Source organism: Argentina silus (assembly GCF_951799395.1).
Source record: "Argentina silus genome assembly, chromosome: 10".
In the NCBI taxonomy this organism is placed as follows: domain Eukaryota; kingdom Metazoa; phylum Chordata; class Actinopteri; order Argentiniformes; family Argentinidae; genus Argentina; species Argentina silus.
The window spans coordinates 10961206-10979067 of NC_139664.1; the positions used below are offsets into that span (position 1 = coordinate 10961206).

At 43.7% G+C, this 17862-nt stretch overlaps 1 protein-coding gene across 3 annotated transcripts in view; it reads right to left on the bottom strand.

The window, feature by feature from the left end:
* Positions 1-17862, bottom strand: part of osbpl3b (oxysterol binding protein-like 3b) — a 31984-nt gene that overhangs the window by 7392 nt on the left and 6730 nt on the right. For 2 of the 3 annotated variants that reach the window (XM_083679747.1, XM_083679746.1), the window contains exons 2-11: positions 11301-11465; positions 8142-8258; positions 7350-7403; positions 6821-6934; positions 6348-6512; positions 5995-6118; positions 5742-5845; positions 5062-5154; positions 4761-4920; positions 2357-2487 (exon numbers count right to left, since the gene is read on the bottom strand). In XM_083679747.1, the coding sequence (XP_083535873.1) occupies positions 2357-2487; positions 4761-4920; positions 5062-5154; positions 5742-5845; positions 5995-6118; positions 6348-6512; positions 6821-6934; positions 7350-7403; positions 8142-8258; positions 11301-11396 (1158 nt within the window). In that variant the 5' untranslated portion in view covers positions 11397-11465. Of the gene's footprint in view, positions 1-1344; positions 1450-2356; positions 2488-4760; positions 4921-5061; positions 5155-5741; positions 5846-5994; positions 6119-6347; positions 6513-6820; positions 6935-7349; positions 7404-8141; positions 8259-11300; positions 11466-17862 lie in introns of all 3 variants that reach the window. The other variant, XM_083679745.1, reaches the window with a different exon arrangement.

Below are 17862 nucleotides of genomic sequence, written 5' to 3' on the forward strand. Positions count from 1 at the left end.
AAATAAGAAACAAAACAGAATAGGATTAAGGGATTAACACAATCAGACATTACAAACACTTTTCTGCTACTTTCAAATGTAATAAACATTACTATATGAGGAAACGCATAACATACATTGTGAACATTTTACACACACATCCTATATTTGTGTTTTGATTCTCCAATGCCACGAAGTATGAATTAGTGCTGAGTTAGTCCTAGCGGAAAGCCCTGAGATAATTAAAGGGATTCAGACTGTGTGTGCAGGAACTGTCCAGGGACATGATTAACTGGATCAGTTTCTACTTTATCAGCAGATATAATTATTCAACAAACTAAGTGATTCCTTGAGGAAATGGAATATGCCCAATGATGAAAACTGTGACGTGACTACATACAAACACGTCAATCTTTTAACCTTCGCAAATCTTTCACCTTAACTTTCCCAATCTCTCCAGCAAACAGTTATTCAAGTGAAATACACTCACGAACACTTTATTAGGAACACTGTATTAATACTGGGTAGGGTATCCCTTTGCTCTCAAAAGCCTCAATTCTTCGTGGCATTGATTCCACAAGGAAACATTCCTTTGAGATTCTGGTCCATGATGACATGATTGCATCACACAATTCCTGCAGATTTTTCAGGTGCACTTTCAAGCTGTGAATCTGCCGTTCTACCACATCCCAAAGGTGTTCTATTGGATTCAGATCCGGTGACTGGGAAGGCTACTGAAGAACACTGAACTCATTGTCATGTTCATGAAACCAGTTTGAGACGACTTTTGCTTTGTGACATGGTGCATTATCATGCTGGAAGTAGCCATTAGAAGATGGGTAAATTGTGGCCATGAAGGGATGCACATGGTCAGCAACAATACTCAAATAGGCTGTGGCATTCAAGCGATGATTGATTGTTATTAACGGGCCCAAAGTGTGCCAAGAAAACATTCCCCACACCATTACATCACCTCCACCATGAGAAGGTGTACAGGTGTTCCTAATAAAGTGCTCAGTGAGTGTATGTATTTTGGTATAAATTCTTTCTTTTGTACACAGTGATGAATATCAGGTTAATAAATCAGTTTGAGTAGCTAGCCCTGAAAGTTAATCTAGTAACAATAAGGAGAGAATACTATTGGTTCTCTGTAGTAGAGGTGTGTTTCTAACGACTCACTGACATTGTGACATGAGACAGGGGAATGAACGGAGCAGACAGTGGGACACCGGTTGGGACTAGAGGACATACAGCACAGATGATCCATTCCTTTTGTGGCCTATTCTTCGACACACGACAATAATGACAATAATGACAACAATGACTGATGATAATGGAGTATCATCATGCATTTCCTGCACCCACCTGCAGGGGGCCAGTGAGGTTTATAAGGACAGTGGGTTCTACGATGCACGACTCGGCGTGAATCTTGCACAGACGCTCTCTCAGCTCAGAGTTTTGGGCTATGGCCTGGAGGAAATAACCAGTGTTCTGTTCATTACAAACTGAGGCTTGAGACAAAACACCTTGGAACAACTCCAATGGTGGGTGTATTTCATAAATCAAGCATTATCGCATGAATTTGCAACATTATGTGTAACTCCTTAGTCTTAGTGTCTCTCAAAATCTAAATGTCATTCTGCAAAATACACCCATTCAGTTTACGTAGCTTTTCAACACATTCATGTATCAAAACAGACATAGAGCTGTGTGAAAGATGTGGTGAGATGTGATGAGTATTCTCCTGTATAAACTCTGAGGAGACACTCATTAGTGAGAAGCTCATGTCAGCAGAAGGTCAGTCTTTGAAGTGTAATAATAATGAGGGGAAAATAAACCATCAACCACTCGTCTTTTTATTGTTGTTGTAAGTCATCTGAGGCTGTGCATAAATAAAGCATCGGTTGAGACACAGGAAACACTGCAGTATCAGGTAGCCTAAAACACACAAGAAACTCTAGCAGTAATGCTAAACTGTGGGCAGCAGAACCCAGCTGGATACTGGGTGTCTGTCAGCTCAGTGTTAGTAGAGGAAGATATAAAGTGGAAAGTGGAAACAGACTCTGGGTAGGAGGAAGGTTGGAGACACATGGGGGTATGACTGTGAATCTGCTCTCGTTCAGGTGGGCACGCATCACTCCATCCACCCACACACACAAACACACCAAGAACCAGTAATCCCCTAAGAGGCTTGTCAGCAGCACGGCAGTAGTGTGTCACACTTGACAACTGGTGTGGGAGGAAAAGGTACCAGGAAACCTTAGTCAAAGGGCAAGTACTGGGGTGATGAAACAGTTGTAACCTTCTATTTGCCCTCAGTGAAACCTTTGTGAAAGGGTAATAATAATAATGTGTGCAGGGCTCTTGAGGTGCTTACCGAAGCCAAGGCATTCTTCAGTACCAAAATCTGGGGGGAGGAAGGGGGACACGTGTCGTGATCCAGCACTTGTTTTAACCTCTCTCTCTCTGATGTGAGAGAGCTGAGGGCTGACTTCATGGTGGTATGCACTGCCAGAATAGAGGGAGAGGTTAGGAGAGACAGATGGATAGAGGTTCATTAAAATGATTTTACTGCATAGAGTGATCCATTGCATGATTTATTTTGTAATCTAAGCTACCGCATTGGAAGACGGTATCATAATAACAGCTATTTTTTACAGGCAGTTAATCATTTTGGAGTAGAGCAATTCAAATGTTAAACGTTCAGTTCACAGCTTCTCAGCTTGCCGTCTACAGTACATCTGCCGAGGACCTAGAAGCTTGGCACACCAGGCTGGTGCTCAGGTGACTGAGTGTTATGATTGAGATGACACTTTACCCTGTCTCTCAATCAGATATAATCATGTTCCTATTAACACACACTCCAGAAGAGGTGCTCAGCAGGCAACTGCCCTGGTTATTACACACAACGATTGCACTGCTGATGTCCCCCGAATTGCTTCTGATGGAATGTTAACGACTTCATCAAGACTGCTCAGTCTCATCCCTGGGGAATGGGCTATTTTCATACCGTATTTGCATTTTTTAAAAAGATGTATTGGATGACTCAGGATGATTGAGTCTACATTTTCTTTCCAGTTTAACCATGCACATATTTTACAGCGAAAACGAGAGCATTACAAACAGTAAAAAGTTGCTTACGTTTATTTAGACTTTTAAGAAAACAAAAAGTGAATGAAAGCTAAGCCTCTGTAGTGCAACTGTCTATTCACTAAGTCCTAAATCCTAACTTTCCCATTTAAACACTGGCTTAGTTGAATTTCAGTAAGACAAATGTATGCACACACAAGTTGTTTGTATCCTGAGCATAAATAAGCAACCGCGTATCTCAGTTTATGGGAGGAACAACTCACCGATTGTGAGTTAATTTGCGATGTTAATTTGCCCCCATTTTTAGATGGCCAACGAAAATTATGTCAAGGGATTTTATTCCAATTGATTTTATTCCATAAGTTTGTGTGCATTTGGAATAAATGCACCTTTAAAGGAGCAGAGTGTAAGTCTGTTGGAAATCTGCCAACCCTGGCCACCGTGGTGGAATTCAGTTTGAAGTTCCAAACAACAACATCCTGTCCCAATCCTTAAAAAGAACCCATGTAAATCAGGGCACATCGTAGCAATGTTGAATTTGTGGATACACTGTATAGTGTACATAGACAAAACAGGTGGTCTTTATATACATGTACAGAATGTTCTGGACCAATGAAATAGATACAATTACAAATAACAGGTGATGGTTATGGCAAGACTGATGTAGTTCATCTCCTTATTAATGATAATGTCTTATTTAGGCCTATGCATAACCAGCATTTTCTTTCAGTAGTTTGTCAAGATATGTAATCATTACAATGGGCGAAGCCTGAAAATGTAATTTCTTCACAAATGCTATTCTCTCATTCATCTTGGTTGGTTTAAAATGATGTTAAATGGTTTTTAAAAAATAATAATTCTACACAATTTCACAAGGGGGTGCAGCACTTATTCCACCTTTTAGTTTGAGTAGAGGCTGTGGGACAAATGGTTCGTAAATATGGGTTAGGATTCGCTCATCTTGGAAATTTATTGGGCACAGCCACAATTTAGTCATACCCCTCCCCAAACAACTACTTCTCATATGAGCACTTAAGCACTCTTAGTTAGGATATGGAGGGGAGATGGATGATACTGCGTGAAAATGAGAGTTAATTGCGTGTAACTAGAGTTAGGATTCAGCCCTAATAGAAGAGTGGGCTGATTCATGGGGACTTCTGCCAGCTCTGCTGGTTTATGAACCCAAAACTTCTCACTAAGTGACGCTGCCAGGAAAAGGTTGAGAAGACAGAATTCTAATAAGTAGAAACTGTGACAAACTATCAGTAATTAACAGCTGTCATACATTCCTGAGCGTCAGCTCTGCTCATTAATGATAACACTCAGCATACTATCTGACTTGCAAATAAGACAGCAGTCAGATTGAGTGAAGAGACCTCTGAAGAGAGGTAACTCGAGGGGGTTGGGACTTAACCTATGTCCAACTGACAGTCCCTGACAAATTACATATATGACGCTATCAAAATGTGATCAGCATACATAATCAAGAATAAACCAAACCTTCTCCTATACAATTTGATTGCATTTTTGGTCTGAGTTCTAAAATATATATGCCATTTAGCTGACGCTTTTATCCAAAGCGATTACAGTGAGTGCATACATTTCAGTATATATGGTCCCAGCAGGAATCAAACCCCCAACCTAAGTGTTGTTAGCGCCGTGCTCTACCAACTGAGCCACAGAACACTCACAGTTGTTAGCGACACGACAGAAGTCCTCCTGCAGTTTGGCTACGTCAATGGGGGAGTCCAGGGGCTCAGGGTAGGCCTTCTCGTTGCCTAGGGCTGCTGTGGAGAGGTTGGGGTTGGAGGCATGGAGGCGGACCGAGCCCAAGGAGATGCAGCTGGGGACCTGGGAAGAACCGTAGGAAGAAAGAAAATGTAAACAAACAAAAGAGAGAGGGAAAGAATGATGCATGGATGTAGAAGATTAAGTATACTAACACCAGTGAGGTCAAGTAAACTATCATAACACGGTGGTCACTTCCCCTACCTGCAGAGTTGTTTTGGCATCTTTACTGTAGTTTTTAGAGCGCCATTTCCTTGGGGGCCTCTTTTCTTTCTTGGGGCTGTCAAATGTAGAAGCCTACAGAACAGGGGAGAGGGATAAGGGAGAGGGAGTGGAAAAAAGTTTCTATTAAGGAAGAATTTATAAAGAAAACATGTCTCACAGGCTGGCAGTGATGACATGTTCTATATTCAGCAGTGGCTGGATTACAAAGAAATGTCAACGAAAAGAAAAGACAAGAGAAGTCTAAAAACTCCTACAGTCAGTACGTGCAACTCAAAGTCAGAAAAACAAACAATTTGTTGCAATAATACCAGCTACCCGATATTTCTGAAGATATATTCCTGCCTCACATCAGTTGATGCAATTATGTGGAATGACATGATTGAAGAGAACAGGCTTTTAACACGCACCCTGGAATTATAAACACGTCTTATCGTTCATCTCTACAGGAGCAGCGTGTGGGCAGACATAGTGCAGAAAGTTCCACTCTGAGATAACAGACCATCATTAATCAGTCAGGTCACACAAGAGTAGTGTGATGCAGGGCAGATTAGGCCTGAGGCAAGATGGCCAAGCCTGCTCTACTCTCCCAGTCTCCTGCCATGCCATGCCCTGCCCTGCCCTGCCCTGCCCTGCCCTGCCCTGGGGATGGAGAGCCTCACCTGCAGGGCGTTGATGGCCGGAGCTGAGTATGTGCGGTGGAGGACCTCCATACTCTGCAGCAGGTGGTTGATCTCCAGCAGGTAGGACTCACACACTGAGAGGTCTGGAATGATAGACATAGAGAGTGGAAGAGAAAAAAAGAGGGAGAAAAAACGATTGAGCGTGTGAGAGTTTAAGCGTGTGAGTGAGAGAATGAGTAGGCCTACATTGCCAGAAGTCACTTGGAGAAAGTGCTACAGTATGTCACAATACCTTTAGAGCACTTGTCCATATCGTCAGAGGACTGGAGCCATGCGGCGACCTTGGCCTGACTGGTGCAGTTGACAGGGAAGTTGCCTGCAGCTTGGGCCGAGGACTGCCTGGCTAAAGATGCACGCTACACCAACGACAGCAAAGTCAGCCCCCAACAGCAAACACACATCTGTCACTTTCATATATGAATATGAAATATCTGCATTCATATCCAAATGGTGTACGTTGATAAGATAACACTTCAAATAAGATTAAGAGATAACACAGACCTTTTCACATTCAACAGAGTGTCTTTGTTCTTAATACGATACAGTTCAGGCACGAGAGTGGCCATTGACTTTAAGATGCAATACCTTTCTCATAGCAGCATTCTCAGCCATATTGGGAGAGCCAGGAGTGGAGAAGTGGGAGTAGTAGAAGGGCTTTTCTTGGGGATACATCGCAATCTCATTCTGCCGATAGAGCCGGTGGTGGCGCAGCTTGGAGACCCATTCATCAAACAGCTCCTGGGACTTGATCTATGGGAGGACAGTATGGAGAGTATGCTGTCTGACACCAACACAAGGGCAAGCAAAGGGGATGAAACACACAAACACACAGATACACACACACACACACACACAGACACAGAGACACAGAGACACAGAGACACACACACACACAATCATTCTTCTTTTCCGTTCTAGTTTTCCATCAGGTCAAAGGGCCTTTAAAAGAAGTAACTGTTCCAGGAATCAAAACAGACAATTATGACTAAATCTATGGTCTTATATTGTCCTCTAAGCCCCCACCATGATGGCTTGTGTTCATTAGCCCTGTGGTTTACCTTTAAGTGATAGATGTTTTCCTCTGCATCCAGATCGATGCACTTGGCTTTCTTCTTAATGGCCATGACGGAGAGACCAACATCAATGCGTCCATGCAACTTTCCCTTCTCGATCTGGGAGTAGTAGAAAGTCAACATAATTAACCTTACTAATAGCTACACAATATTGCTGACTGACGTTGTTGAAAACATACTCAACTCTAGCAGTCTTAACCTTTCCTAGTTCAACAGGATCCTGTTCAGTATCATGCTGGTCACTGACATTTAGGGCAATTTTGACATGTATATTTTATTTATTGGGGCTGCAATAAAACTCCCAAATGTATACAAGTATGCCCAGGGCCACAGGACTTGGCAACCCCGGCATCTCTGCATAGTTGATATGATAAATATTCAACAGCTAAACTATGAGAGGACATGACCCCTCCAGATCCTCCAGGAGAAAGAGCCAGCCTGCTGTGCCTTTTGTAACGTATACTTGTGATTGACAGGTCATTCCAGACTGTGGGCCAGAAGTCGGTGTACTCACGTCAGCGCTACACTTGGCATACTTCAGGATGCCCTTGTCCAGGAAGAAGTACCTCTGCAGAAAGAGAGAGAGATGGAGAGAGAGAATGAGAGAGAGAGAAAAAAAACCCCCGCAACATTATGCTCTGGGAGCCAGTTCAAACTCTCTGTGACGAGCATGATGGATTTTACCCCCTACATTGTTAATACGCTGTTAATGTGTGTACTCTGAGCCATTAGTCATCCCTGTAGCCTGTTCTGTCTCTATCATTGTCTTTCTTCCCCCCTTTCTCTCTCTCCTTCGCTGTGGGAGGCAGTGAATCTGCTACCTCTGTGCTTTATGCCACACCACTGACATCATTGAAAATGGGACTGAAAATGTTGGGCTTAAATTCAGTCCTGAATGTATACACATCTACTCAGGCGGTCTGGGAACCCCACGTCTACAGTAGGTCATCAGCTAATGGATCTCAGAGAAACACTGGGATGTCTAGTCAATGTCATCTCATTTGAGAGCGAGCCTTTTAGAGAGCCTACCGTAAGGAATCGACCCCTGGGACACACGGCTACAGCAGGGGGGGGATGACATTTATCAACTCATTCAATTAGCTTAAAGGAGTGATGTCATTGGATTTCTGACCGGGGGGGGGGGGGGACAAGGACAAGATCGTGACGACTGGGAAATTATGTCAGTTGGGGAAAGGAAAACAGACACACATGCACACACACAAATGGTGTTAGTGATGGAGTGGGAAACCTCAAATGGAGCGTTGAGCCCACAGTATCATTCCTGATAGCAGTGATGAGAGCTTACCTTGTGCCACCCCTTCATAGGCCACTTCCTCCTCTTCAGCATGTAGCCCTCCTGTTTCTGAGGCTCCTGGACCTGACTGAGTCCTCCACGCAGTCCCTCCACGATCTCCCAACTGTCCTGTAGACACACACACGGTTGTACCATAACCCTGAGATACTGAGTAGTAGTCAACACATCGTAGATAAATGTTCCTGGCTTTCCCATGATGATGTCTGGTTACATGATTAAAATGAATCATCAGTGACAAGGTCAAGATCAGAGTCAAGAGCATACTGTGCAGTATTCATAATTAGCATCTACTGATTGCTCATAGACTCCACGACCCCCCCCACACACACACACCCCTGTCAGGACGTTGTCAGTTGGGAGAACTCTGGGAATAATCCAAAAAAGAGGGTTGGATGAGGGAGCAGGCTGCACAGAGATCATAATAAAATCCTTATTAGTGTTCTTATAACTTTGTGGTTACTGAGAGGGTTCTGGGGTTGTGTTGCTGTCCGTGTGAGGAGCTTACTGAAGCTCTGGCCACATGGTTTAGTCAATAGCTACAGTCTGCCAGCCTCTAATCCTGCTGTTCACAACTGTCCTGACCCATGGCCTTCTGGAGGTCAGCTGAGGCATACAGATATCATTTCATCAAATACAATGAACTGTTCTAGCAATGACATGAGCTAATCCCCTGCACAAAACTCACAACTCTCACAGAGGACATTCCCAGGCATATGTACAGTTAAAGACAGTACTGAACAGCTTCAAGAGAGCAATAGACCATCATTCATGTTTCACATTATCTGATTTAAATCGAGTTTATTAGGATTTTTGCCAACTCCAAATAATCCAAATGGCATTGTCCTGGTGAGAAAAAACACTAGCACTAATCATGTTCATGTAGATTCCTGAGTGTACAGTGATAGAAATGTCTGAACTGTGTCTGAGCTCTGTCACAGTGCAGGGGTCCTGCTGTGGCCCCTTCTTTAAAGGTGCTGACTGGATAAACTGGGACAGAAAAGCAGACTGCCGGGGAGAGGCTGTCCAAATTCACCCCTCATAGAGAGAGGAGAGGAGAGGAGGAGATGTGTGGGTCTTTCTCTCCTTACTGTAAGTGCTCGTCAGAGCTTATACTCACTCACACATTTATACAATCACAGAATATCATGACTAATAGTCAACACTTGGGCTCTCTTATTGTTAACCAAAACATATTCTCAAAGCAGAGAAGGCAGTTACATCATTGACTATACAAATACAGATTGGGTGATAAGGAGAAGAGGTTATACAACAGTGTAAGCTAACTTTGAAAAATAAGGATTTGACCTTAACTAAACAAAAATGATAACCCCATTTCACAAGAAAATAGCACCTGAATGCAACATGGAAAGTTACATATTAACGTATAAACAGGAGCAGGGTGGTATTGGAGGAGAGTGGTATGATTCCCAGTGTTGGGGAGTAGTTCCACTACATGTACTATCTACTATCAACTATCAGTTTAACTGCATTTTGCAGTAGCTTAGTGGTAGTTCAACTACATTCAAATCCTAGTAGTGTTTCCTCGAGTTAAGAACATGTTTGCCATGTCGTGGTGGAGTAAGCTACTGTCATTATCACTACATTTTTCCAAAAGAAAAGGAAACTAAACTATTCTACTGTATCAACCCTTCAACTTCAATGTCCCTTCTTTTTCTTCTCTCACTGCCTGATTTTAGAGCATTTCAGTCACACACTTTCTGTCACATGGACGTGTCATCTTTCAGTGACTGACTGTTGTGTGTTGGATGAAGTAGTTTCGATGTCGTGAACTACTTTTTCAAAGTAGTTTTACTTTGACAAACTATATTTCTCTCAAGGGTATTGTTTTAGTGTTGTTCAACTTCTTTCCTTGTAAAATAATTGGTCATCTAGTTAAATACATTTTCAGAGTAGCTTCCCTAACAGCGATAATTCCAGGTCGCTGCTACAGCATAGAGAGCTGACAGTCAGAGAGGGAGACCGTTCCCATCCCAGTGTAATGAGCTTGATAATACGGCCAAATGATGAGATTAGAGATTACGCTCCCATATCCAGGTCAGTGTGGCCACCTCAGGGTTCTAACCTCTGGCCTCACACCTCCCCCCTGCATTCTCCACACGCATCTAGCAAACAGCAAACCCAGCCATGCGCTGCATATAATGCAATGTTCTCTGTGGGGTCATTACAGCTCATAAACCATGACACTAACTTTGGGATGTGTGTAGAACCACCAAGCAGGAGTGAGTTATGGCTGTACAGTGTTATGAAAGTACTTTTTAATGTTTTGTAATTTTGCATAAACAACATTTTTCAATGTGTGTGTTTTTTGTCGTCCTGAATTTTGAGCTGCCCAGTGGATGCGACTGGAATGTAGCCCTGAATATTATGGGTTGCATTCCCAAACAGTAACTTCCAGTGGATAATGTAATATTAATGAGAGTGTGGTTGTGAGTCTGCTGCCAACAGATAAAGAGTCTCGAGGAGTTCTAGGCATAGCCAGTTCAGAAGCAGTGTGTGTGTGTGTGTGTGTGTGTGTGTGTGTGTGTGTGTGTGTGTGTGTGTGTGTGTGCTGTGTGTGCATGATATAGTACATACAGTAAAGTAGGCCTGGTATGACTCACTTTGTGATGCACTTTGAGAAAAGAAATACTGTTCTAACAGTTACTGTAAGTGTTGGCGGAGATAATGGGTAGTTTCCTGAGTGGTCAATATCTACTCCTAGCAGCAAGTCTGAGAGATACAGAGAGAGAGGATCTACAATGTTCCCTTCTGATGATGATAGCTTTTATGAGGGTTCAGAGGAGAAGTGCTCAATAAGACTGCAACCACTAAAAAAAGGAAAACTGCCCAATTATATGTGGTCCATGTACTTTACCGGAGGTCATTCAGGTCCCATAACAGTTGAGGGTCTCTGAGGCCAGGCATAGAAATCTGCGCCATTGAAAAATGCAGAAGATAAAATACCAAGAAGTGAAAGAGTGGTGACTGGTGAGTAACTGGGTTACTAGATCTTTAGCTAGATGGCGAGCCAGTGTTTTTTTCTCTCTGTGTCATTGATACCCTACGCTGCTGCCGTGATTGAGGTGTGTGAGAGACGGTGTGTTGGTGGATGTTCGTCATTGGTACGGCGGCTGTGTGACGTGGTGTTACCTGTCGGCTGTCATGTTTGGATGAGGAACTGCTGTTGCTGCGGGAGGGGGAGGAGATCTTCTGTGACATGGCAGAGCTCCTCTCCTCTGAACCCATCTCCCAGCAGACAGAGGGGCTTCGCTTGGTCAGAGTATAGGGGCGCGGTCCACCAGGCACATCCCCTCACTACCCAAAGAGAGAGAGAGGGAGAAAGAAAGAGTGAGATAATATCAGTTGGAGTTGCAGATACATTGGATGACTGCATATTATGTCAAACCTAGGTGACAACTGTGTGATGCAGCATGATGTGGAATCATTCATTATTAATTAATTAAATGAAGTGTTGAGAAGATAATTAAGGGTATCAAGTGCCCTGGGAAGAGGGGACCATAAGTCAACCATAGCACTTCAGATAGATTAATTAACATTAAGTGCTCAACTCACACAGTCAGCACATAGAGTAGGCTATACTTTGCTAATGCACTGTGAGTGGTAGTGTGTTGTTGAGGAGGCTGATAAACAACCACCTGCAAGGACAACTGTAAATCATACAATTCACAAAGCAGCAGGCATTCAGTAAAATGCTAAATGCATTAATTATGCAAATATGGACAGGTGCTGCTGAGTTTGTGGGAAGCCCATATCAATATAGTTAATATACCGTAGAAGTGCACTGGCTCACCATCTGTGAGCTTCTGTCTGAGATGAGACTAATGTTGGTTATTTTCCACTTGTGTCAGTTTTGTCACTAAACACCATGGAATTTAAAACAGCCTGAGGGCAGGTTTCAGCTAGAATAAGAATGACATCCCTTTTTAATGATAGTGTATGCCACACCCTCACATAGGAGTACACTGAGATGGTGAAGAGAGTGTGTGTGTGTGTGTGTGTGTGTGTGTGTGTGTGTGTGTTTACAAAGCCATGTTCTGGTCTCTGAGTACAAGTGAGTGTGCTGCTCCTCCCCCAGAGCTCTTGTCACTCTGGGGCACCTTTGTCCATTGTCTGCATCCAGCTGAGACGGATCTCACATGTAGTGTGTGCTGTGGGCCAGAGCTCTAAGCAGCAGCAGCAAGGTTAATCACATTATCCACTCTGCATCCATGGGCTGCTCCGCTGCTTAATGGCCACAGCCTTTCAGGTAAGACAGACAATGGGCCGGTCACCTGAAACCTCTGTCCTTTAGCCAAGCCTCCTGCTCCATCTCCGCTCTGAGCTCTCCCTACGTCTCCTCTGGCCACGGGCCACCATGGCAGGGAGATGTGTCCAATAACATCTGGGCCAACGGTACAGAGAGAGAGAGGACACTAAACAAAAGGTGTGTGGCAGCAGGACGTCATGTCCCTGTGCATTTCCTTTTGCTGAATGATTGTTACAGTAAATGTCAAGTACTGACACTGGCTTGAAGGAGATTAAGGTAAAACATAAAGGCTGAAGGTGAATGAGTGCTGTTGAGAGACAGGCCTACAGCAGCATGGCTAATTCTGACCTTTCATTGGGCAGGGTATGACTTATGTACATCCTGTGGAGGGGTATGACAGAGAAGGGAACGACTTTCACCATCATTCCACAGACTATGACGATTTCCGACACGCTTTAAATGTTGTCTGTAAGAGATGAAAGGCAATGTTGTGTAGCACTAAATTATGCTTTTAGTTAACTCCAAGTGGTTTTAGTAATGATCCTCAGTGCTCCAGGGAGGAAGAGCAGCTCAGTCTTGTTAAGGTTGAGCTTGAGGTGGTGGGTTGACATCCAAGCAGAAATGTCTGCAAGACACACAGAGACACGTGTCGCCACATGTGAGTCAGAGGGGGGAAAGCGATAAAGAGTTGAGTATCATCTGCATAGCAATGGTAAGAGAAACCATGCGAGGAAATTACCGGGCCAAGAGATTTGGTAAAGAGGGAGAACAGTAAGGGCCCTAGGACGGAGCCCTGGGGGACCCCAGTGGTGAGGGCTTGTGGAGAGGACAGCGATCCTCTCCACGTCACCTGGTAAGAGCGATCGACCAGGTAGGATGCAAACCAGGAGAGTGCAGAGCAAGAGATGCCCAGTTCTGAGAGGGTGGAGAGAAGGATCAGGTGATTTACTGTGTCGAATGCAGCAGATACGTCCAGAAGAATGAGAACAGAGAGGAGGGAGGAAGCTCAAGCAGAGTGGAGGGCCTCTGTGACAGCAAGGAGAGCAGTCTCAGTAGAGTGCCCAGCCTTAAAGCCAGATTGGTGAGGGTCAAGGAGGTTGTTCTGAAGGAGATAGTAGGACAGTTGGTTAGACAGTTGGCACGTTCAAGGGTTTTAGATAAGAAGGGATACCGGTCTGTAGTTATGGACAGCAGACGGGTCAAGAGTTGGTTTCTTGAGAAGAGGCTTGACTCATCTCAAGAACATGCTGGGTGGACATGCTGGGTGGTCTAAATGGGAGTGACACTCCCACTCCAGGCCCCCTCATAGAGACTCTCTTTGGGACATGTAGTAGTGCTAGATGTGGCTACTGACAGTCTGACCTCTGCGCTGTGTGTGAGGCCTCTCATGTGTGTGAGTGTTCCAGTAAACAGGCTGCAGGCCGGAGCCAAGCACTGCCCAGTTTTTTCCCCCAAGTGAAGCCCGACATGTGAAGGCCAGCCAGGCGACTGGGCTCGGGCTAGAGATCAGATGCCTCTCTCTCATTATTTATTCATCCACTTTCCACTGATCATGCTGCCTCCTCTCCTCACAGGCCTGTCACACTGTCACCCGCCACCGCACCTTTTCATCTCCGACAACAACACCTCTCAGCCCTTCATCAGGGTTAGAAGAGGATTAGGCTTCAGATCACCAGCCTACTCCTCTATAATACATTAATTACTTCCTTGCTTTCTGAGCCTGGAGACCACTGAATAGGAAGTGGTGATGGAACAGGTGCTACGGTTGTATAGTCACAGAATGACATTGGTGGTACACACACACACACACACACAGTCATTTGGAGGAATTGGGGCCTCTCCCACTGGGGTTTGGGGGAAAGACGGAGGGGGTGAACACTGACAGCTGGTCAGAATGTAAGATGAATGGCAGCCAAGGGCAAAGTTGACTCATTTTCAAGATGGGGTCTTCTAAACACACACACACACACACACACACACACACACCCTATGAAGTACAGTACATAATAAAGTGAGGAATTTTCATTAAACAGGAGTCACTGTTTTAGGTTGTAGCAGCACTGGGACTGGACAGGAAAATAGGCTATCCTGGACAGGAGAATATCATTTCCCTTCCCATGCCATCCTTGACTGAATGGTTAACAGACTTCATGACTACGGTGTAACAGATACAGTAGGTCTATGAATTTCAATAGGATATTTAATTTAATAGGATATTCTTTTACTTTGCCTGATGTTTTTCTTTTTGCTGTGGTACCCTTTGAGAATCGAAATTGTGATACTTAAGCTGGTATCGATATCAAAGTCAAAATGTGGGTATTGTGACAATACTTAGAGAATCGCAATACTTAGAGAATCGCAATACATAGAGAATCACAATGTATTAAATCGACGCCTATGTTTTGTGATATAGATATATTCATCCAGGAGATCTCACACAATGTACTGTATTACTATAAACCTGCCTGTGACAAAAGAACATTTTGTTGCAATAAATCAATCTCCAATAAAAACGACCTACTGTATTACATTACGTGAAAAACAACAGAGAACGTAGCAGAGAGACAACGATGGGCAGTCACAGCACACCTCTCATTTCTCAAGAGTGTGAGAAAATCAGCTGGCCCCAACTCAACCCACTGATATAATTAAGAGCTCAGGTAAAATGAATGGCTGGAAGCCTTCAGGTCTCCAGCCCTGTAATTTAATCTATCTGTCATAGGGACACGCACGTTCCTTTGCCATGTGTATCTCATACACGCTTCCAAAGATAACCACACAATGTGTGACCAAACAGTGCGTGGGGAAGGTGACTGAATATTCCAGTAAAACGACGGAAGCACTGTCGCATGGCCTGTGGCCAAGTGCGATACCACAGTCACCCACAATTCCCTCATTCTACATGGTTTCACACTTTAATCATAACATTTTTCTGAACAATAGCTTAACATGCATACAGTAGTTATGGTTCAAATGAACAGGAGGTTGTGTAGAGGAGAGGGACAGCACTTTATGGAATTAAATTGAAGTGTGTCACCAGAACACCATTCATCACCATTCATCACGATAAGACTTCTCAAACTATAATACAGTATGTAGTTTGGATGATCACACAGACATTGCACACCGTCGTGATAAATTACAGTGAATCGTGAGCAGTACAATACATGATTAATGTGATATCAGCCTGCTAGCTTTAATGAGATGTCAGATTAGCGGCTCTGTGATGAGGGAAGTGTAAGTCTAATGGCCATGGTGCCCTTGCCATTCAGCGGGGCCTTCATGTTGTGTTTTTGGCAAACAACAGCGAGGCTCCCTTTGACCCACGGTCAAAAATGAGATAGAGGGAAGACTAAGGCCAAAGCTTACAGTTGGATTGTTGGCTCCCTTAAACAGCCCGTTCCACAAGATAACAATGCAAGCTTGGCGCTTGCACAGGTACTGTAATTCTATGTATTCAGTGACACAGTACACAATACAATCATGCCCATTGAACTAGTGATTTAGAGTAGCATTGTATCAGCTTTCCAGCTTTCCATGACACAGGTTAAGTGTGAGGGACTACTAGGGAACAGACCACTGAGCCCATTGTGCCCTGTAGGGGGCGCTGGGATGGACTAGCCTGGCTAGTGGGCAACACCCAGGATGTGACTTATAGAAACGCACGTCTCAGGGACGAAGCAAATCCCTGAAGCAAACCCACTGCAAATGACAGTGCTTAAGCTCCACTGGCAGCTGCTGTGCTCCACTATTACCCACAGCAGTTGAGGGGAGGAGAGCAGAATCTAAAAGCATACCCCCACTCCTCTGAGAACAGCACAAGAAGTGAAAGTAGAAAGGCTCGCTGTGTGACCTTTGAGATACAATTACTTTCAAAGACTCACTTTTAGAGAGAAAGAATCTGGTACAGTAAAAGAGAGAGAGCTAGGAGGTGCCCTGGGGATAAAGAAAAATACAGAATCTTGGTCCTCTTGTTAAAACAACAAGGTACAAAAGACCAAGCAGATTATATAGCATACAGGCTCTCATGAAATGCTATCAAATTATTGTTGTTGCAGAAGTTGCAAGAAAAGTACAAGAATAAAACATTTATGATCTCTGTAAATTTGCTGAGATTAGTACATTATCTACAGGGTACTGATTGAGATAGACTTTTCTATACACTATGGACTGGGTACTACTGCTAACATTCCTCCATCATCTGTCAAATGCTTCCAATACATTTATAGAAAGTGTTTTTATGAATCCAGATTTGAATAATGATTAGTACTATGATTAGTATCATGGCGGGTTAGTGTTGGAAAGAGTAAAGCCCCTTCTAGGAAAAAGAAACGCTGCTTGACTGTTAATGAGTTTATAATGACTAGAATCCTGATAATGCTTGACTGTGGAACAAGTCGTCTAGGTAGCTTATGTGCTTAAATGAGATGTGACATTTTACTGCAAACAGTATTATCAAAACCGAGGACATTCAATATTCAATATTCAATTGATCAAAGAGGCAAAATAGCCTTAAGCCTTTTGAGCTAGTGAACAATTACACTGGCGACATGTGTGGCTGCTGCATTCACAGTGACTGATAGACAAGCTTGTCGTGATAACCACCTTATCTCCATAGTCCTGCCTCACAATGCCTGACAGCTCATCCCTCTCCCAACAAAGCAAACTCTTAAAGGGGAGGAGGAATATAGCACTCCCAAACAAATGCCTGCTTAGCAACAGAGACAACAAGCTTTAATTACAGCAAAACCAATGATCCTCTCAGCTCATACTGGAAGAGGGACCAGATTGACGCGTAAAAAATGTAAACATGTTTTGAGAATAGTTTCAACACACTCCCCAGTATGGTGGAGTAAATGAACCCAACACAAGAATTCTTCCCAGCAGCAGATTCCAGCCTGAATCCATGTAGGAGGGGTTTTGAGTTCTGTTTTACTCTGGGACTCAAGGACCCAGTAAAGTTGATTAGAAAAGAGGTTGCGGTTGTCTGCCATACTGTAGGGGACGAGACACACTGGATATACCATTAGCTGCATCTAACTTCAATAACAGTAATCCTATTACAGCCTTGCATTGCTGGGCGGGGATAATATCCACTTTGTCTATGTTATTACATTATCAGAGTGGCACTGCAGAAGGCCTCATCGTTCCTTCAGAGAGGGAATGGAAGAGTATGTTCTCATCTACAGACCTGTAGGCTGACAAATGGTATCCAGGCATGGATGGGGAGCAGACAGCTCCAGACAAGTAACCCTTGAGTACAGCATACTTTATGACCTACAGTAATGTACTGCAATTCATTGCTTTTCCAACTGCAACAGGTATTGATTTTCCTGTACCTATGATCTGGTCAGAGTGGTCGTTAAAACAACACCTAATCTGCTCAGCATGATGCATCATCCTCCAGGTCAAAGCAAAATAGCGGAGAATATGTGCAAGACGAAA